This window comes from Protopterus annectens, chromosome 4.part0 (assembly GCF_019279795.1).
Source record: "Protopterus annectens isolate FY-2018-M chromosome 4.part0, PAN1.0, whole genome shotgun sequence".
Lineage (NCBI taxonomy): Eukaryota > Metazoa > Chordata > Ceratodontiformes > Protopteridae > Protopterus > Protopterus annectens.
The window spans coordinates 955,764,947-955,787,550 of NC_056733.1; the positions used below are offsets into that span (position 1 = coordinate 955,764,947).

The window sequence follows — 22,604 nt, forward strand, 5'->3', positions numbered from 1 at the left end:
ACCGCTTGCTCAGAGGTGACCTGTGCCTGACATATAAGGCCATGTCAAACCCAGATTTGATGAATATGCTTCACCTCAAAAATCTAGATCCCTCAGAACCACAAGGGCGGAGACTTAAACCTTGACACGGTTATAAATAGAACGTGCTGGAGGGACAGATTCATCACCCAGAAAGCAGTAAACACACATTTCGACATTCCTGAGCAGAATGTTGTGACAAATGGCATTGCGACCCCCTTTGTAAAAGTATCTGTCAACAAGATTCAAACCCTGTCACAGCTGTCTTCAGTCTTTATGATCACTGCACTAGGGAGAGTTGCCTGACATTGAATTTATTCACTGATTGCTGCCCAGGATTTGTTTGTGTGCTGGTGAGCAGAGCAAATGCAAAAGTGGTTATAAAGATATATGTGAGATAAAAAGCTGACAGCAAAATTAATTCAATCAATGGATATATCTTGCAATGACCAGTAACACAATCATCTTTCTCACATCTCCTTGCAACATCAGAAATGTACTTTGCAGATGGAACACATTGTCAGACTTGTAGTTTATTTATTTATATTATTTTATTTGACATTTCTTGACTGGGAAAGTCCAACTGGGTCACAAACCCATTTTCAGCAGATTCCCAGGGATAAAAGATCCACAGGGTAAGAACATTTGACAAAAAGAAGGTGCAGTGATAATTACATTTACATGTAGGAGTGTAGCTTACAAAATTACAAGGTAACAACTCTATTGACATATTACCACTTGACATTCATTTACAACAGTTTTTGCAATCGAGAAATACATAGATATAAGTTGATACAGTTAGTTTATCTAATTACAATCCATTTTGGGAGGGTGATTGTACACATTATTTAGTTTACATAGTAAAGACATCTACAAGGATTTTTAGGTATACTGTAGGTAGACATTTGGAAAAAAGAAGTTAAAAGAAAGCAAAGGCTAGCTAATATACATTAGTAAGACTAGCAGCTAAGTTGCAGAGAGAAATAGGGAGCTTAGTATTTGTGGTCAGGATTCAATAGATCAGGTGGCTGAGTCTTTTTTGAGGGGAAGAAAGGATGGTAGGGTATAGTAAATTAAGATAAAAGGGAGGTGACAGACAGGGGAAAAGGAGGAATGTATAGAAGAGTTAATGGACTGGTAGGTGGGGAGTAGCAATGGGAGGAGCTAGGTTGATTGGGGACAGGTGTTGTCAGGTTCTGGAACAGGGGCAGATGCTTGTATCTTGGAGTTTTTTTTAGTGTGAGTTTAACATTTTTGTGGTTTGTAATTGCTCTGATACTGGTTGGTAATGACATATAATGTAAAGGTGGACAGACAACAGCTCACATGTGGTTAGCAATACAGAGAATATTTGATTTTTACACAACACACTAATCAAAAAGGTGTGCAAACATGCATTCAGGCACCTCATGACAATTACAACTGACTGGATTTGAACCCTGCATCACCTGTCTTATTTTTCTTAACTGAAGTCACTCACACCTTGTGCCACAGGGATCACTATCTATAAGCTGGAATTTATTCACCATGTACTATATCCAGAATGCTGATGTCTGTACACAGCTGCCGGGTACTGCCGAAGGCAGCCTAAATTAAAATTTTCACTTCTTTTCCTTAGGAAGTGAACTGTGTTCATGTACTGCCAAGTGGAGCAAATACAAAAGGCATTACAAAAAAACAATAAAAAACTGACAGAAAAAAGCTGAAAGGAAAACTTAATTCAAGCATAGGATATAACTAGTACTGACCAGAAGTGCTTTACATTGACATGTTCATCCTTTTCTGACACATCTGAACTTTAATTTATTTCACATATTATCAGGGCTGTAGGAATGGCCAAATAATAGTAAAGGGGACAAAAAACACCTCCCATGTTGTTATCAATTCTAGAAATAGTTGATTTTCAAACAGCAACACGATGATATCACAAAATATGTGTAAACACATATTTACATCATTTCACTAGGATCAAACCCAGCATTACCTGTTTTCTTTCTATAAGATGACTGCATTGACACCTTGTGCTATAGTGAAAGTCGCTTACCAAGTATATTTTCTTCACTGAGTACTACCAGAGTGCTGACATCCACGCACTGTCACCAGGCAGCCTAAATTAAATTGTTCAATTTTTTCCTTAGACACTGAGCTTTATTTCTCTATGGGGGACCACTGCCAGTCCAGAGTGTGCAATGCCAAATGGCACACAAACGAGGAAGATACAAAAAGTCCTGAAATAGAGGAATACTATGAGAAAAGCAGTTAAATGTATACTTTTGATATTTCCTCAACTTGACTGTGTTTCCACATGAGCATATGCTCAGTACACATCATTTGTTCACAAAAAAAAAACAATGTCTGGATTAGAGTCCCAGGACACCAAGACATTCACAAAACACAGTGCAGATTCTTATCACTATGTGCCACACACATTATACTAAAAAGATAAAAAAAGAGGTTACCTATACTCAATATGCGACATAGTATCAACTGACATTAGAGGTGCAACAGAAATAAAAATCTTGACTTTTGCCCTGTGTAACACTGCATCTCTTTCTTTCTCTTTATTTTGTGAACATCAGTCAAATATCCATGCTTCTCTAACAAGACTGCTATGTGCTTTGCCTTGCAGTTGATATATGTTTCAATGAGTAATTTACTTCCTTAGAATTGCAGACCTCATTGTATTCAGAGGCAGAAACTGTTGTCATAAAGAATTCATATCAGTTTTAGGATTGTTCTTCTCCTAAGTCAGTCAATGGTAGTCACAAATGCTGCAGTCATAGTAATTATTCACACTTCATAGGTTCATAGGTGTTTACTAGGCTAATGACCACAAGGGCCTTTTTAAGCGTAGCCATGCATTCCCAAATGCCTGACAAGTTCTGATACCCGTGATAAGTGTAAGCATGGGCCTGGGAGAAGAACTATTTACAGGTTACCTGTGTCCATTAAAGACATAGGTGCCAAACCAGGGATGAATTTCCGGTTTCCTATCCAATTGTCCAAGTTGCCCTTGAATTGGGTTAGGGAGGAACTCTGGTTCACATGGATGTTGAGTCTGTTCCATAGATGGGGTATTCTCTGGGATACATACCTATCTCTCCAGCAGGTCCTATCTATATCACAGGCAAGGTTTAAGTCTTTAGAACAGGTAATTCTGGTGCTGTTTGTTTTGTAGATATGCAGGACGTCCATCAGAGTGGGGTTTGACAATGCCCTGTACGCCAGGCATAGATCTCCTCTCAAAAGTCTGCAGGAGACTGAATACATGGATTGGGCCTTGAGGTGGTCTGTACAGGACATATTACTTACGCTCTGTATTCTTTTAGTGAGGAACCTTTGTGGACGTTCCAGTTGTTGGATATGCCTAGTTAAGTGCATACCAAAGGGGACCTTGTACTCAATGATAGGTCTGATGAATGCCAAATAGAGTGGAACAATGACTTCCTTGGACTTAGATGCCATACATTTGTTTATAAGTTGTGCAACATAGAATGATCAAAGGCAAGATTACTATCTATATGTGTCCCTAAGTCTCTGACTACTGGGTCAGCTTTAAGGAGTGTCTTGTCAATATGATAGTTACCAGGGATGGATGACTTCCCAAAGGATACTATTATGCATTTCTTGACATTTAGTTTTAGTCCATGGCTCTGACACCAGCTGTCTGTGTCATCGCCTCCTGGAGAACATTTGTATCAGTGTGAGATTCAATGACAGCTCCTAATTTGAAATCATCTGCAGATTTAGTCAGCCAGAGACCACTAACATTGGCCTTGACTTCTGAGAAGTAAATGCTAAAAAGGAGCAGTCCAAGGACTCATCAGTGAGGGACTCTACTTGTGACTGGCATCTTTGTAGAGGTGTTTCCCCAATTCTAACTTTATGGGTCCTGTCTGTGAGCCAGTTGGCTATCCACTGGGTGACAAACGAGTTTGTACCTAGCCTCTTGAGTTTGTCAACAATGCCCAAGTGAGGTTTTGTTTCAAATGCCTTGGCCAGGTCAAGGTAGGCAGTATGAATGATTTTGCCCTTATCCATTGCTTTGGTGACCTCACAGAAGCCCGCCAGGCTGAGTAGGCATGATGTGCCCATGGTGAAACCAAACTGGGTTGGGCCTAGTGTCTGGAGGTTTACTATATCTCTAGCAATCATCTCCATGATAATGCTTTCAACGGCTTTACATATAAGACCAATGAGATTTATGGGACTGTAGTTTCCAGGGTCTGTAGATGGCCCACCTTTGTGCAGCGGGGTGACTCTTGCCTTTCTCCGTTCATGAGGCTCGAAGCCTGTTTGAAGGCGATCGTTAAATAGTAATTCCAGAGGCCTTGATAGGTCATGTTTCATGCTGTTTAGGAGGCATCCTGGGATATTGTCTGGGGCCATTAATGCAGTGTTCTTGGTCTTAGAGAGAGCATTAAAGACTTGTTCCCTAGTGATAGTAGGGGGAATTATATCTGATGATATTTCCTGAGAGAAGGTTGAAGGGTGGAGAGGAATAAAGTTGGAGCTGACTTTATCAGCCCAGAAGTTTGCTAAATGTTCTGACTCAGTATAGGTGGCTTCATTTACAATGGGCTTTGCACAAAACTGTATATTGCCTTTCAGGTTGTGGACATAGCTAAAGAATGCTTTCTGGTTATTCTTGGCCTGGGAGGCCAAACTTACCTCAAATTCGGCTTTGGTAGACTTTATTTGTCCTCTGACTTGTTCGTTTAGTTTGACGAGAGTGCTTTTATCTTGCTGGGTGCTGCACCTCGTAGTTTTTGCCATGATTTTCCTCTTCCTGTTATACAGCTGATTGATTTTGTGATTCCACCAGAGTGGCTTGTTCTTTGAGTTAGTTCTGTACTTCTTTCTGATGAGTACAGCTTCCTCTATGTAGTTTTTAACATGCTTGTACAGGGTTTCAGTGAACAGTTCTGCATAGGCATTAGTGTTCTCAGTGATTATGGGTGCCGAAATTTTGCCAGATTCTCACTTAATAGCAGGAGGTTAGCCTTAGAATAGTTCTTGAATATTCCAGGTTTAGCTGGGGGTCTAGGTTTTATTTTTACTTCAAAGGAGACCATTTTGTGGTCTGACCTTACCAGGGAAGGCATTACAGTAGGGAGTGTGCATCAGTCTCCCATATTAGTGAGGACCAGATCCAGTATGGTTGCACCCCTGGTTGGTGAATTGACTATCTGGTCCAGAGAGTTTGTGTTTAGAAAATCCAGGAATCTCTGTGTATGCACATTTGGTTCATAAAGGATTCCCAATTAAAAATGAGGGAATTAAAGTCACCCATGAATATGGCATTGAGTTGGATGGTTAGTGTTTCTAATAAGTTTAAATATATGGTATGCGTTTCCTGGGTCATAGAGGGAGACCTACTGTATAGCTTGCAAGGAAGTGGTATTGGATTTACCTATGGTGATTTGAACATGGAGCAGCTTAAGTGCATTGTCCTGTTTGACCAGCCTTGAAGTATATTTCTGTTTGATGTAGAGACACCTCCACCGTTAGTCCCTGCCTGTGAAGTAGCTGGTCTAAATGTGTGGAAGGCATTATAACCTTGCACTGTTGGTGTGCTCTCCATGGCTTTAAACCATGTATCAGTGACCGCACAGAGATCACCATTCTCTAGGGTAAAAAGAGCTTCTAGGGAGTTTTTTTAAAACTCCTAGAATTGAGCAGTAATACCTTCAGATTTTCTTGGTTTTGATTTGCTATGTCAGAAGTATTTTCAGTTTGGCATTGCCTAAAAAAGGCACTCTGGGGGAAGGCAATGTTTTAGTTAATATTTTAAAGCCTAGAGGAAAGAGGTGGAGACCATCCCGGCAAAGCAGCATGGTCTGTTGACCATCTCCTTCCATGCTGACAAATATTGTACCCGCTTAGAATGACACCAGAAACTAAGCCGATTATTAAAGTCAATCATCTTTTGTTAGTATTGTGGTATCATCCTTGGATAAGGTAAAATGCTGCTCAATGCTAGGCTAATACCAGCCTGAGACATATATTCTGAGAGCTCCATGATATCTCTCTTCATATTGCCTAGAGAGGTAAGTCTCAGGTCATTTATTCCAACATGGATTATGACTGAGTCATATTGGTAATTGTGGTCCATTGACCTGAGTGCATGCGTAATGTGGCGGATCCTAACCCCTGATAAACAACTGACTGTAACTTTCTCCTTACTCAGCCTGGTGAGAGGGACATCAGTGTGTCACACGATGGAGTCTCCAATGACTAGAATGTTGGATTGTGCGGTGACTTGCTTTATGGGCTTAGTGGTAGAGGCTCCATAAGATGCAGCTCTATGTACTGATGTGGGTGTTGTTTTGAAAGAGAGCATTTGGGGCTGCTGAGGTTATTTGTTATGTGTACTTCATCTAGGATGTCTATGTTGTTTAGAAAGGTTACATGTAAGTGCCTCAGCATATGTGGGTCTATATGTCTGCTTTGAATTGTGTGTGATGAGTGCAGCATGTGTACTACTGACAACCTTATTGACATTAGAAGTACTTTTATATGAGAACTTTGCCTCCGGTGACATTGTGTAAATACATCTCTCACATACCATATCAGTTTGTTTGAGAATTAACTGGTTGTCAGTAAACATGAGATGATTTCTACATTGCCTCAGGATGCCCATATCCACCAAGCTGGTAACAGAGACAGTAAGAAAGTTCATATCCATGGCAGCAGACCCTTTTATATTGACTAGACAGTTGGAGTAAGAATATCAATCACTGTCAGGGGTATCCTGTTTGAAACTATGTGGACAGTGCTTCTCACTGCAAACTAGTTGCCCTGTGTGCAGCTAGATATTGGAGACATTTCAATTGTGGTTTTACAGGAAAAATGTCACTCAAGGTGTCTGAGTCTGTTTAGAGCACTGCCAAACACTTGCTGGAAAACTAATATGTAGAGCCTGAAAATTTAAGGATGAAGTATTTAGGCAGATATTCTGACGTTAGAAACAAACCAAGTAGTACTTATTGAAAACAAAGAATTAGCTTGTCAAAAATTATGAAAAGAGGGGAGTCACATGAATGGCTACTGCCTGGCTACTATTAATGCTGGTCTCAGCACAGCTTCACTCTGTTGGGATACAATACTCCTTTGCTTCTTCTTTCACCAGAAGCAAAATGTTAGCACCAATCCCAAGAAGAGAAGCAGGCCATGGCCTGTTTGGTGATCCAAAGTCTTGTCCCAGATGACGCAAGGGTCTGCAGGCTTGTAGCCTTTGTCTGGCAGATGCCTTGAATAGCAACCAGACCAATCAGGTATGTTAAGCACAGACACTCTCTCCAACCAGAAACAGTCAAGAATCAATGCACTCTGCTCCTACTCTCACCAGGATCAGATTATAAGCACACATTCCATGCTGCAACACTTAGCAGGTAACACTTCTCAGTGGTCATCCTTGCAGACGTAGGGCATGTGCATGCAATCATGTACATCCTTACACAATTTTTACATTCCCTACACTTATAGCAGAGTTTGGGATTCAAGAATGCTAATAAGTACACACTTCATTTGAATATTCACAGTGCTTACAGGCCTGAATCTGTAGTATGTCAAGGTAATTGTGTAGGCAAGGAAATGTGTATTGTGGTAGGGAAGACTGTTTATCCACAGAACTATACACAGCTAATTACTTGTAAAACATGTTTCTAATGTAATCATAGTCAGCCTTAGGCATAGGCCAGCTAGGAGTCTGCCTAGGGCGCCGGTCTAGCAGGGGTGCTTTTCCAGTAATCTGGATGGGGGCACAGGGTGGTGTTGGGAGGCACTGTGGAGATCTTTTGCCCAGGGCACCAGTTGACCAAAGGCCAGGCTTGAGTGTAATAATTAACTTGATGCAAAGGTAAGTTGCTATTTGTTTTACAAAATGTATTTTGACCTTGATGATGGACTGCATTTCACAATACACCCATAGCTTATTGTATGCATTGTTTTTCCCTTGCTTGTGACATAGGCATCTAGTCAGTTATTTGTTACATTACAAAAGTTTGTAAAGTCTGTCACATGACATTATGGAACATTTTCTATGCCCATCTGGCATGTTATTGCAGAACAGTATGTATCAATTACTAGCAAGGTCAAAGGTTTGACATTTGTAGCCCATAAATATGTTAAGTGTGTGATATATAACTGACTATCCTCCATACAAGTGGACATCCAAGAACACTTTTCATCATTTGCATTGGAAAAGTATACATTGTTTTGGATAATGTTACAGTGTACAATTCTGTTATGTAACTGCTGTCTTCCTTACACGACCTGTGCACTTTCTTTTCATTTCCTTTTTTTTTTTTGGGGGGGGGGCTTTTTTATTTGTGTGAACTAATAGATAGCTTTCATATTTTACTTAGGAGGTATGTTGATGTTTGTTCTGACATGGAGTACAACACCAGTGGGTATACTGCAGAACTTTCAAGTAGGCAATACAATTCAATAATTCACACTAATCTGTGCCAATGATGGTTAACTGTGCACTGGACTTTGCACGTTTTTAATATAGTTAAGGCTCCATATATGCGTGGGGAAGTAAAATGCAGGATGCACATTATTATGCAAAATCCATAGGTAGATATTGCAGATATCACAGCCATGCAGTATTACTGACATTACTGTATTCAGGACAGATGTCTCTTCTTAGGGACATATAACTACTTGCATATGGAATTAGGCAAATAGTTTTTTCAAACAGGTAAACAGGTTCCACACTTACCTTGGGCCTCAGATGAGGGCAGAAGAGATTACATATTTACTTTCCTGTTTCCATATTTACCTGGTTTTGCTGTACCTTGCAGTTCATAGTAAGTCAAACAGGGTTAAAAAGCATTCTTCTTGCCCAAGTCTGGCAGTAGCAGCAGCTGTAACTTTTATTAAAGCTTGTTGCACGTGCAGGTTAATAATAGCAGCGGCAACCCCTAGCATTGTTTCTAGGTGTAACCATGCCTGTATTCTAAAGGGCTTTGGAATTCAGGGCAAAACTGAGCACTGAGTGTACATGATTGCTTTATATCTTTGTGAATAGCTCCGCCATGCTGGTTTGGTTAGTTAGCATATAATTCTTCTGATTACACATTGAGTAGCATATTATGCTATTTCCCTTGGTTTTGAGGCTCTAGACTAAATGTACAGCTGTTTAATGCGTACCATATAGCACGCTATCAACTGCTAGGCTCATCACACCATGTGCATGATAGCAACACTAGTACAGACATTCATGAGCCACTGTTTTTTCTTGCTATTAGCAAACAATAATTAACAAAAATTATTTAAACCAAAATTAGCATAATTGGCTTGTCAGTATTCTGGGGTGACTCTGGAAATCCCTTTTATGTAAATAAATTCTGAATGCCCTTTTGAATTTGTCAACAGCTAATGTATCTAGTATTTTGCTCTTACAATTCACTTCATCTCTAGCCATAAGTTTATAACATGTTTTAGATCAGACATTTGAGCTCTTACCATTTTAATGGGTATAAATGTGTATTTATGAAATTTTACAGCCTGTGTTTCAGAAGGCACACTAGTTCTAGCACACATTTCTTTTCAGTTTACTATAGTCTAAAAAGTCTATACCTTGCATGTCCATATAAGATGTTAATTACATTCCTGTTAGTTGTGACGATATTCCTGCTTGTCTAGTGTGGTTTCAGTGCTGTTCTGATATAAGATGTTAAGTACGTTCCTGTTAGTTATGAAGATATTCCTGCTTGTCTAGTGTGGTTTCAGTGCTGTTCTGATATAAGATGTTAAGTACGTTCCTGTTAGTTATGAAGATATTCCTGCTTGTCTAGTGTGGTTTCAGTGCTGTTCTGATATAAGATGTTAAGTACGTTCCTGTTAGTTGTCAAGATATTCCTGCTTGTCTAGTGTGGTTTCAGTGCTGTTCTGCTGTTCTGCTGCTTTTTATCTAAGTTTCACTTTTTTTGTTCATCTTTTGTTTGGTTCAGTCTGTTCTGGTCTAGTGTGATTTTGGTGCTATTCAGCTGATGTGTCTGGACAATTTCAAGGTGTCTCTATTCAATGCTAGGGGTCATAACAATAAACTGATTGACTCTGAGGCACTTCCATGCCTGGAACATGTCCATGCATGTACTTTTACTGAGACATAGTTCAAATCCCTAGACAATATAATTTCTGTGCCTGAGTTTTCTGATTAGCATGCCTTCAGACCAATGAGCAACTGTAGCAGAGTCTGCATTCATCATAGATAATATTTCTTCAACACAGTTGCTGAGCACCCCCCCCCCCCCAGTCTTAGGGAAATCAAATGTTCAGCTCACAGCCTGCTATCAGTCCCACTGCATCGCTCCAGATAACAATAATAAATTAATCTCCCTCCATCGCTCCAGATGACAATAATAAATGAATCCCCCTCAATAGCTCTAGATGACAATAATAAAGTAATCCCCCTCCATCGCTCCAGATGACAATAATAAATTCCAGGTGTTCTTAGAGGAAATTTTTCTTATTAAGATCTCATTAATCCTTGGAGACTTAACTATCTTTCCATCAATTAGAACAGCTACACTTGCAAAGTTGGGTATATCCGAGGACTATTGGACTGGGTAAACAAAAATTCCCTGGATCAGATAGTCCCTAAATCCACCAGGGCAGTAGACATTCTTGACTTGGTACATTCAAAATTGGTCATGGCCGGAACCTTCATTTGTAAAGCCTGTCTGACTGCTTTTACCCTCTAAACTTCCACTCCCTCAGTAACCAATAGCATCCACATTAGAAACGCCAAAAAGGTAAACCTCATACAATTGTATGATAAAATCTCTAAATATACCCATTACAACTCCATGGTTGACTCTGGTTATGCACCCATCTAACTAATGATTTTATGCCCATCTAGATAAATGCGTTGACCTGGCAGTCGCTTTCAAAACTAAATATGGTGATAAATCCAAAAATATACCACTGTGGAGATCTTCTGATATAAATAAGCAGAAGGGAGGTACTTCTTAAACAATCTTGAAGGGCCAGAACCCCACAGCATCAGAATGGTATTAACAACTTCACCAAGAAACCAAACCCAACTCTAAAAACAGAAAGATGACTAAGTCCAGCAAGTGAAGTAAAGGATAATTAGAAATCCTTCTTCGGTTACATATAAAAACTAAGACATAACTCAAAACTTCTCTGAAATGTTTCATAACCGAGCCTCCCATTCAAGCCCAAAAGACATTCCAACATCACAAACATTCTGGCTACCAAGGTCACAACAAATTTCAATCCTGAAACTTCTGTCCATTCTCAAAACATCTCTGAGTCACCCCTCCCCAGTATCAATAAGGACCAAGAACACTTTATCCACAGGCCAGGAAAACAAATCACTCACTGATCCCCTCCTTAAACTTGCTACAGGTTACGTCCATGAATCTTGGTGCATTGCTGTAGTAATGCCCTTAAATAGGGGAAGTACCATTACAGACCCCAGGAACTATAGACCCATCAGCCTTACAAGACTTATCTGTAAATACATGGAGTATGTCTTCACTAACCTCATAAATCATAACAGCAAAAATCTGACTAAGCTTGACCTGCTGCAATTTGGATTTATAAAGGGCAGATTTTGCTTGGTGAATCTTGTCAAGTTCTTTGAGAAGGTTACTCATGTGGTTGGCAGTGTTTACACTATCCCTACTGTCTACCTTGATTTGGCCAAGCATTTGAAACTATTGCACATGATGGAATTGTTTATTAGTTGATAGCCTTAAAGATAAATTCCTGTTTGGTAAGATGGATAGCCAACTGGCTTAAGGATAGAATGCATATTGTCTGAGTGGGTGAAACCTTCTCAGTCTGAAAGCTGACCAGTGGTGTGACCCAATGATCTGTACTCAGTCCTATCCTGTTTGGTATCAACTTTTTTAAGCTTCAAACACAGTTTGATTAAGACTGCATGTTTTACTAGAAGAACTAATTAAGGTTATTTCCTTGTTCTTAGAAAAAGGGGGGGTCAAACTAAATGCCAAAAACTGAAGCATCATCCCCTTCAGGTAGTAGAACCATTCTGTGTCTTGCTGCGTTGAAACATCCCATTTGCATATGAATCAGTAATCAGACATCTGGGCTCCGTGGCTAATAGTTCCATCTCCTTTGAGCATCATGTGCTGACTATAGTTAGGACATCCTTCTATAGTTCACAACTAATTGCCAAACAAGTTTCTTCATGAATCAGGGAAGTCACTGTTCCCTTACACTGTGCCCTAGTCACTCCTATTATTGGATGTAATGCACCCTTTGGGATATATTTGGCCAGGCACATTAAACAAATAAAAAAGTAGAGATTCTTAAAAAATAGGTTCTCTGGTCTGAAAAACCTTATCTACTAGGACAGACTGGAGTCTTTGATCTTGTATTCAGTGTTGTACAAGTTTCTAAGGGGTGGCATGCACCTAACTTGGATTTCCTACAGCTGCACCTGTACTATCTGACTTCATCCACTTGTGCAAATACTTAACTGCCTGGACTCCCAGTCGGTCTGTTCTACAGGAGGACGGATATGTTCAATAAGTACTATAAAATGCAGGTAGGGTGCAGCAGGTAGGGGTGTGGTATAGCAGGTAGAGTGTGGTGCAGCAGGTAGGAGTGTGGTGTAACAGGTAGGGGTGTGATGTAGCAAGTAGGAATGTGGTGCAGCAAGTAGGGTGTGGTGCAGCAGGTAGGGGTGTGGTGCAGTAGGTAGAGTGTGGTGCAACAGGTAGGAGTGTGGTTCAGCAGGTAGGGTCATAGTGCAGCAGGTAGTGGCATGGTGCAGCAGGTAGGGGAGTGGTGCAGCAGGAAAGAGTGTGGTACAGCATGTAGAGGTGTGGTGTAGCAGGTAGAGGTGTGGCGTAGCAGGTAGGGGTGTGGTGTAGCAGGTAGGGGTGTGGTGTAGCAGGTAGGGGTGTGATGAAGCAGGTAGGGGTGTGATGAAGCAGGTAGGAGTGTAGTGCAGCAGGTAATGGTGTGGTACAGCAGGTAGAGGTATGGTGTAGCAGGTAGAGTGTGGTGCAGCGGGTAGGGGTGTGATGAAGCAGGTAATGGCATGGTGCAGCAGGTAGGGGTGTGGTGTAGCAGGTAGAGGTGTGGTGTAGCAGGTAGGGGTGTGGTGTAGCAGGTAGGGGTGTGCTGTAGCATGTAGGAGTGTAGTGCAGCAGGTAATGGTGTGGTACAGCAGGTAGAGGTGTGGTGTAGCAGGTAGGGGTGTGGTGTAGCAGGTAGGGGTGTGGTGTAGCAGGTAGGGGTGTGATGAAGCAGGTAATGGCATGGTGCAGCAGGTAGAGGTGTGGTGCAGCAGGTGAGGGCATGGTACAGCAGGTAGAGGTGTGATGTAGCAGGTAGAGGTGTAGTGTAGCAGGCAAGCATGTGCTGTAGCAGGTAGGAGTGTGGTGAAGCAGGTAGGGATGTGGTGCTGCAGGTAGTGGCATTGTGAGGTAAGTAAGGGTGTGGTGCAGCAGGTAGGGGTGTGGTGTAGCAGGTAGGGGTGTGGTGCAGCAGGTAGGGGTGTGGTGCAGCAGGTAGGGGTGTAGTGTAGCAGGTAGGATGTGGTGCAGTCAGTAGTGTCATGGTGCAGCAGTTAGAGGTGTGGTGCAGCAGGTAGGGTGTGGTACAACAGATAGGGGTGTGATGCAGCATTAGGGTGAGTGGCAGCAGGTAGGGGTATGCAGTAGCAGGTAGGGGTGTGGTGCAGTAGGTAATGGTGTGGTACAGCAAGCAGAGGTGTGGTGTAGCAAGTTGGGTTGTGGTGCAGCAAGTAGTGGCATGGTGCAGCAGATAAGGGTGTGGTGTACCAGGTAAGGGTGTGGTGTACCAGGTAGTGGTGTAGTGTAGCAGGCAAGCATGTGCTGTAGCAGGTAGGAGTGTGGTGAAGCAGGTAGGTATGTGTGCTGCAGGTAGTGGCATTGTGAGGTAAGTAAGGGTGTGGTGTAGCAGGTAAGGGTGTGGTGCAGCAGGTAGGGGTGTGGTGTAGCAGGTAGGGGTGTATTGTAGCAGGTAGGGTGTGGTGCAGTTGGTAGTGTCATGGTGCAGCAGTTAGAGGTGTGGTGCAGCAGGTAGGGTGTGGTGCAACAGATAGGGGTGTGATGCAGCATTAGGGTGAGTGGCAGCAGGTAGGGGTATGCAGTAGCAGGTAGGGGTGTGGTGCAGTAGGTAATGGTGTGGTACAGCAAGCAGAGGTGTGGTGTAGCAAGTTGGGTTGTGGTGCAGCAAGTAGTGGCATGGTGCAGCAGATAGGGGTGTGGTATACCAGGTAGTGGCATGGTGCAGTAAGTTGTGGCATGGTGCAGCAGATAGGGGTGTGGTGCACCAGGTAGAGGTCTAATGTAGCAGGTAGGGGTGTGCTGCAGCAGGTAAGGGTGTGGTGTACCAGGTAGTGGTGTGGTGCAGTAGGTAGTGACATGGTGCAGCAGATAAGGGTGTGGTGTAGCAGGTAGTGGTGTGGTGCAGTAGGTAGTGACATGGTGCAGCAGGTAGGGGTGTGGTGTAGCAGGTAGGGGTGTGGTACAGCATATTTGGCTATATTCCTCTCATTCATGCCTCTTCCCTGCAGGTGCTCCAATTTAACTAACATTGCCTGCTATTCTCTACCTTAAAGTCATCCACTCAGATAACAAATCACAGATGAAAAATATAGTTATTTCAGAAAAAAGAATAATGTTCTACACAAAAATGTTATACGAGGTCTAGCTCCAATCAGGAAACAGAATTATCAAACAGTAGAAAATATTCCCTTCTTAGTTAAAACCTGCTATACCCCTCCTTGTCTTTCTTACCCCACAAAATGTATTTGAAATTGTCAAGGTGACCCTTTACACACCATATTCTGTCATACATTACATTGACAGAACATCTAGCGGAATATAAAATTAAACAAACAGTGGGAAGCCCTCAAACTTTATATATACTATACTAACTCACATATTTTATTACAGTGGGGGGAAATAAAAACTTGCTTATCTCCAGTGTTCACTGAGATTGGATTAAACCACCTTACCTGCACTCACCCCATCATTGCACTTACATGCAATCACAAACATATATTTACACCAAACCTCTATCCCATGTATAGTAACCACCCAACTCTGTACACACATACAGTACTCAACATAGTCAAAACACATAGAGACACACTTGCATGAACTTACCAGCAAGACAAATCCATGATACCTTTGCAGCTTAAACGAGAGCAGCGTACAAAGTGTTCATGAAATGTTAAACAACAAAATATGGCCAGTGTTTTATATATATATATATATATATATATATATATATATATATATATATATATATATATATATATATATATATATATATATATATATATATAGTTAATAAATTACAGTACATAAAATAGTTGACAACTGCAGCATTGTACCACCACTTATTGCAAACAAACTGATCAACAGTCAGTTCAGTAAAATGGCAGTACATAGTGAGGGAGCATAAAAGTAGAAATCATTAGTTTTTCTCACCCACTATTAGGTATATATATTCCAACTCAAAGACTGCAAAACAGTGGGAAAAGGACATAGTCTGTTGTCTGCTAGGTTGATCAAAATGAATCAACTTAATTGCTGCCAACTAAATATAGAGCCATAAAATTACACCCTCCCATAAATACACTCGATTAAGCTCTGACAAGGATGAAAGTACTCCTCTCTTCTTTAACTTAATAAATTGCAGTTTAAACAAGCAATTCCAGTTTGAATCCTGTTTTCTTATTTTTAATAAGAATGTAAAGTGATCTTTGACATGGATCCTACATATAAAGTTATGGCAATAGTCTATTTTAGTAATTTATTTGCCAATATTGTTCCTGTACAACTAGTTTCACCTTTTATGGTATATATATATATATATATGTGTGTGTGTGTGTGTGTGTGTGTGTGTGTGTGTGTGTGTGTGTGTGTGTGTGCGTGTGTGTGTGTGTGTACATGCTAAATAACTATACATTTATAAATATCATTTAACATTGTATGATTTTATAATTCATGGAAATCTGCTTAATATAAGGACTCATAATAGCGTTAGGCTTCTACTATAAGTGGGCAAAGATTAACCCTCTGAGAAAGAGTATCCCTAAACTAAATTTCCCTCAAAAACAATATTTAAAAAAACAGTTTTTAAAGGGTCCCCATACCCCCTGAAGTTATATATGCCAAATCCACAGTTGCCCTAACTTGAAGAAGAGTGAAATTCACCCAAGAAGGGCATCACTTCTAGCACAACTTGTTGACAGTGATTTACTGTGAAGAACCTCAAATCATCTGTGGGTTACTTTGGAGTATATGAGACTCGAGGATTTAATCCTTGTCCATCCGCAGATAAATGTAACTTAAGACTACCTTTCTTTTTGCAAATGATTTACTGTATTTGTGTAAGCTTTGACCACGGATACTTCAGAAATGGGCTGTATTTGCAACAAAGACATTATTATCACATTCTATCCTTTTGTTGATGCAATAATTTCACCTACTGTGATACTGCCAGCCCAGCTATCTGGAACTTTGTAAATAATCATATGTAATTTGTGAATATTAATATGTTTCATATGTCGATCTTACAAATGTAAGAGAACTGTATGTTATGTACTGAGCTTCAATAATGTAACCACAGTGTACCCTACTGGAAAAGAACAGAAATGTATGTAAACTATGTACCTGTGCAAATGTATGTTTTAATAGTAGAAGCTGGAACACACAGAGTTAACTTGTAAATCTTCAAGAAAATAAGTTAAAAAGTAAAGTGATTTGTGATTGTGTTATCTCAGTTTCAGTGCAGCAAGCAGACACAATTTCTAGAGCTAGAGGTTTTCCTATTGTCTTGAAACAGACATAATTACTAGTTTCAAATGTAAAAGTGTTTAATTGGTTTATGACTTCCAGTTCTAAGAAAATATCTGAGAGATATGTATTTTTGACAGAGAAATGTTAATTTTATTACGTTTCTGTTAGCCTGGGAACCTTAGGCAGGTATCAAAGAGTGATGTCATCCAGGCTAACCCAGCAGTAATATTTGATATTAATTTAAGAACTCTCTCAGAAAGGGAGACTGTGCACTTTGTGCTTTGTCTTGGACCTAGGAAGAACATCCACTCATCAACACTTGTCTTGCTCTGTAAGTAATTGATTTAGGGCATAGTATCTTTTAGATATAGATAGGAATATAGTAAAGATTAGTTTAGATGTTTTCTGTATTTCTGTATTTATTTGAGACTGCCCTACAATGTTGTTTTAAATATTTCTTTGTGATTCTGAACTCTGTAGTTACTGTGTTGATTGAGTATTGTCTTGTTTTATTAATTATTAAATATATTTAAACCTTTTAATTGTGGCTGGTTTGTTTAGAGCTATTTAAGCTCTTAGAGTACTTTCATATGTATTTGGTGACACTATATAGGCCACTCCAATATCCTTGCTCTTGGTCATACTTACCATTTGGATAATAGCAACATTACACAGTAGGATTGGTCACCCTTTGTAAGGTCCTGTAAGTAGTAACTAATAAGCAGTGGTTGGAGGCAGTGATAACTACCTTATAGTCTGGGCAGTAGGGGGCATAGCTAGTAAACCTTTGCCAGCCTTCCCCAAGAGTGTCTATGTGTTTGTATATAAATCAACTCTCAAAGTGTGTGTGTGTGTGTGTGTGTGTGTGTGTGTGTGTGTGTGTGTGTGTGTGTGTGTGTGTGTGTGTATGTGTGTGTGTGAGCTACTTGGGCAGGGACACAAAACACTAGTTGGACAGAGAGGGTGCTGGAGGTTTTGACTTGACCACTCAGCTGAGATCTTAACCCTATAGCTGTGCCAGTGGGGAGTCTTATTGGGGATCTGGAGAAAGAGGCAGGAACCAGCCCTAGACTGACTGTGATCACTGTGTACTCTTAAGGGAAATTGTACTTTACTGTGTGTTTACTTGTCATCGTCCCAATGTGTACATCCTTCACTGGTGCTAGTGGTGAGGATTGAGGCTCCTTGATTACTGGGCCAGTGCAGGGGCGTCACACCTACCACAACAAAATATTACAGAAACTGCATTACTTAATAGCTATTAGGTGGGGAAGGGGATGTATTAGCCTTAGTTGTGACCTCTGAGTGGGTTTGGCAGATTCCACTTAGGGATGCTAACAGCTGCCTGAAGTTAACTTGGATAGGGAGTGAGATCTTTCTATCATTGTCTACTACTCCTGGAAGTAGTTGGCAGTCACAGTCTTATAGACATGATCTGTCACTTTGACTGGTCCAGCCTACAACTTTGCTGATGAACCACTGGTCTGCACTTAAGTTGACTGATTTTTGATTGGCTGCAGGAAGAACATGTGACATTCACAACAGAAACCAGTATGGGTGAGACCTATGGCCCACATCTTACAGTAGCCATACCTACGTTTCTTTATAGCCCAGAGTCATAGATTGAATGATGTGTTTCACACTGTAAATAATATAGTGTCAGTAACCACCTTCCCTGATTGCAATTCATCAACACTGGTGAAATCAAACATTTTCAGTTTTGATGCTTTTGCACAAACTGAATACTATACAGTTTCTGTATTTTTGCAGGAAGGCAAGCTCCATGTAATAAAAAGAGGCTCTGTGCTTTTCTCATATTTTGTGACCTCCGAATTAACCTATACTGTAAAACTATATTTTTCATATCCAGTGCTTGGATGAGTTTATTTTAAAACATACATTTGCTACATACCCTTCATTTCACATAAATGCATAGTACTACGTGAAAATCCTATCCTTCACTTTCCATGTCCAACATCTTTGCAAAGATTCTTATCATCTGGCCTGCTGGTAAAGAACCAGTGTTTTCTCTGGTTTGGCACAATCCAGAACTTGCAATGCATGTACACTGCCTCATTCTCTGGGAGTGTAGGTCAGAGATCATACCTGCCTTACATGCAGGTGAGAAGAACAAAAGGCATTCATTTTGTGTGCTATAAAGACAAAGAAGCATTTACTTACAATACTCTGACACGACTGGACATCTGAGCCCACATTTAGAAAGTGCTAATGCCTCTCCAGTCACTATGTATTGGGTAAAGGTAAGAGAACTGTTATTAAAACAGAAATAAATCATTCTGGAACTTGTCTAAAACTGAGTCAGAAACTTCCAAGTTGAAATCTGAAATTCTGCAAGGTGAAGTCCCATCAAAGGGCCTTTAGTAAAGTGTCATGTTCAATCATTCCTATGAAAAATAAAGAACGTGAGTTGCTAACAGAACAGAATACTGCTATAGTCAAGAGAGGTCTGAGTGATTGAAATTAAAAAATAGCCTAATCAAAAACAAATTAAAATAAAGAAGTTTAAAATTATTTAATATATCCATGTGCATTTGTACCGGTGTATATGTTTCTGCATGCATTTCCGAAGGTATGGGACATGCTTCATTGGTTACACTACCCTGTTTTCCTATCTTTATTCCGATACCCAGATAGCCTAGAGTGCTAAACTCTTAAAGCTCCTGTACAATGATTACATTGATGCACAGGTCTGTATTATCATTTACTGCCCTTAAATATTATGAGTCTGAACAAACAGTTGTAGCTGATGTTTGAAGAGCTGTATCAACCTTTCCTCACTATTGTTTTATATCAAATGACACAGCTTTTTAATTTTTCTTAGAAAATGCCAATAAAAATTCTAAAATATGGGATCCCTGAACTGTGTATGCACAATGGATTTCATGACATTTGTTATTTGGAACCAGATCACTTACGTAAAAATCTTAGCATTTTTAACAACTATTTGAGGCACTGTTTTTTGTAATTTTGCTTTGTAGTTGAACTCTGTTTTCATTATTCTAATTAGAACTGTAGTGGAATTGCCAAAATGAGCAGAAATCAGACATGTAGAATTCCTAGAATTTCAGTTCATGCAAAAAGTTCACTGTTATAAAAAAAGAGCTGGGATTTGGAGATATATTTGCTGGACAGCTGAATGAATTCTCTACTTAGGACAGAACTGCAAGTATGTTAAATGTGGTCAGTGCAAATGGGAAAAATGTCCTTTATTGCAGGTATAGAACCTGAAAGTTGTTTATAATAACTAGATATGAGGTAGGCACAGTGTTCACTGTAATGGCTGTAGGATACTAAATCCCCACAGTAAAAAGGTCCTTTCTGAACTTATCGACATTTGAGACCTACATTTTCATTCAAAACTATGTGCAAATGGGTTTTCATACATTCAAATTCCATATGAGAGAGATTTTCAGAGCTAAGTAAAAAATGAAAAAAAAAACATTCATTTCCTGCTACAGATGTTTCCGTCTGATATAATGCTGTCCTGCATTTCTGAAGTCTGGAAGTTGGAACAGAGGGTTAAGGCTGTGAAAAGAAATTATTTTGATATATTGCAACCAAGTTCTCAGACGAATTTACTGAAACACTATAATATGTTCCAGCAATTATTGTAAACCTTTATCTCACATCAGTTGATAGTAGAATAAAATGCTTGTATGTAAATAATGTAAATAAAATAATTGTATTTTCTTGATTGTAAATATTTACTGTAAATACCCGTTGTCAAAGTTAGTTTTGTGTTACCTAATTCTGTTGTATAATGTGATATAACTATGTATGTTACTCTATTTGCCTTTCATGGTTTGAAAATATCTAGGTTCCAACTTATAAATGCAGTTAATAATCAAACAAGCAAGCAAATCGATAGAGATAGATAGATAAATAAACAAACAAACAAATGAATACATGCAAACAATAAAAATAAATAAATAAATAAATAAATAAATAAATAAATAAATAACAGAGTAGTACCCAAGAATGACCCTGTTTTATGTACAAATAAGCAATCTTAAGATAATAACTCTACACTACTTTTATGATAAAACAACACTTGTTAACATGCTTTAACCAAGATATAATTATTTTAAAAGTAAGCAGTTGATGTCCTGTGCTTTATTCATGTATTCAATCTTTTAATAACCATGCAAGTATGGAGAAGGGAATTCCACATTTTCAGAGACGACCCGGATCAGATGTCAGCCAGAATGCCGCAACTACATTGACGTAATAACAGTAATAAGTATGTTAAACTATATAAAACATAGTGTTAAAAACAGGACATTACACTAGTCGTGTATAAAATGAGGGGCTATGACTCAGTTATGGACCTGGCAGGAACCAGATTTAAAAAAAAAATTACCTCCAAAATATTTCATCTGTCACTGCAGAGTTGTTTTTTTAAATTCAAGCACATATTTCTACTTTTTAAAAGTTGCATCTTTTTTTTTTTTACAACTGTATAATAAACATATTCTGCTGAGTTATACTGGCATGCATAGATGAACGCATACATAAATATGAGCAAGCAGTACTTTTCTTTCTACTGTACTTATGCAAGCTTTATACCATGTGTTCCAAACTATGTTTGTGGTTACAGTTTACCCTTTTTATTGTGCCTTATCATACATTCCTGTGATCAAATGTCAAATGCTGCTGATCCAAACCTCTGCATAACTTCAGCGATTTGGGATCTTTTGTGAAAAGCTGAATGCTGTATATTGAATTTGGTCAGAGAACTGTAATGTACGACTCCCACTCTGACTGTGCTTGTAGTTAAGAGTTCCCTGTGCCTCTCACACAGCTGATGAGATCTGCAAACATAGTCCTTAGTTTTGTGTTTCCGTAAATAAGCAGATAGGGACTACACACAGGATAACAAAAAAGGAAAAAGCCCTGCAGAAAACGTATGATGTTAAGATTAAAATCAGAGAGGATCGCCATATAAACTAATGAAACTACAAACAAGAAATAGGTCATAATGAGGGCAACAATCATATTAGCCACACGGGTATGGACAGTGTCATGTGGGCTAACAAAACTCTTATGATTCTTATTCTTCTTCCGATGTCTGACAAGAGTGATGATGATGAGGGAGCTGCTTAACACCATGATGAAGAAAGGCAGGACAATTGTGAATGTCGTGTATATATAATAAGAAGTCTTACATGCAGATGGGAATACAGGCAATGTACAGTTGCTGCCAGTGAGGGTTGCATTGCCTGTTTTAAGTTCTAATGTGCAAAATGCAAGAAGGGAACTTATTGCAACACTACCAACAAGAGTGCCAAGGATCAGGTAATATACACCACTGGACAACCAGTGCTTGAGCTGGTTAAAGAATCTCTGTGTAAAATTGATGATCTTCACACAATAGAACAGGCATAGCAATGTGAGGAGCCATGAACACTGAGCCATAACTATTGCTTCAAAAATATTAAATGCCATAGTGACATGACATAGCATGCCTAGCAAATGGTACACAGAAAATGCATACAGCTGACCCAGCAGAATGACGTTGGAAACAGCCAGATCCAGGATGATCAAGTCACTTGGTGGAAAACTTTGCAACTTTCGGATTTCAAGAAGGTTGATGACAATAATGAAAATGTTTCCCAGAAGGCCAAGGATACAAAGCAGTCCTTCAAAACCCAACGAAGCAGCATATGTCTTACTCAGAGACATCGTACTGCATGTACAAGTGTGCTGCAAGGCTGACAGTGCGAATGAGTAGAGGAGAGATGGTTTTGTGTATAGCCTTTTAAAATGTGCATTTAA

The 22,604-nt window shown here is 39.7% G+C and overlaps 1 protein-coding gene across 1 annotated transcript; it reads right to left on the bottom strand.

The window, feature by feature from the left end:
* Positions 1 to 21,602: 21,602 nt before the first annotated feature.
* On the bottom strand, positions 21,603 to 22,511 carry LOC122800378 (putative taste receptor type 2 member 33). The gene has a single exon (XM_044069826.1). The coding sequence runs from the start codon at positions 22,509 to 22,511 to the stop codon at positions 21,603 to 21,605; it is 909 nt and encodes a 302-aa protein (XP_043925761.1).
* Between the last annotated feature and the right edge of the window lie 93 nt (positions 22,512 to 22,604).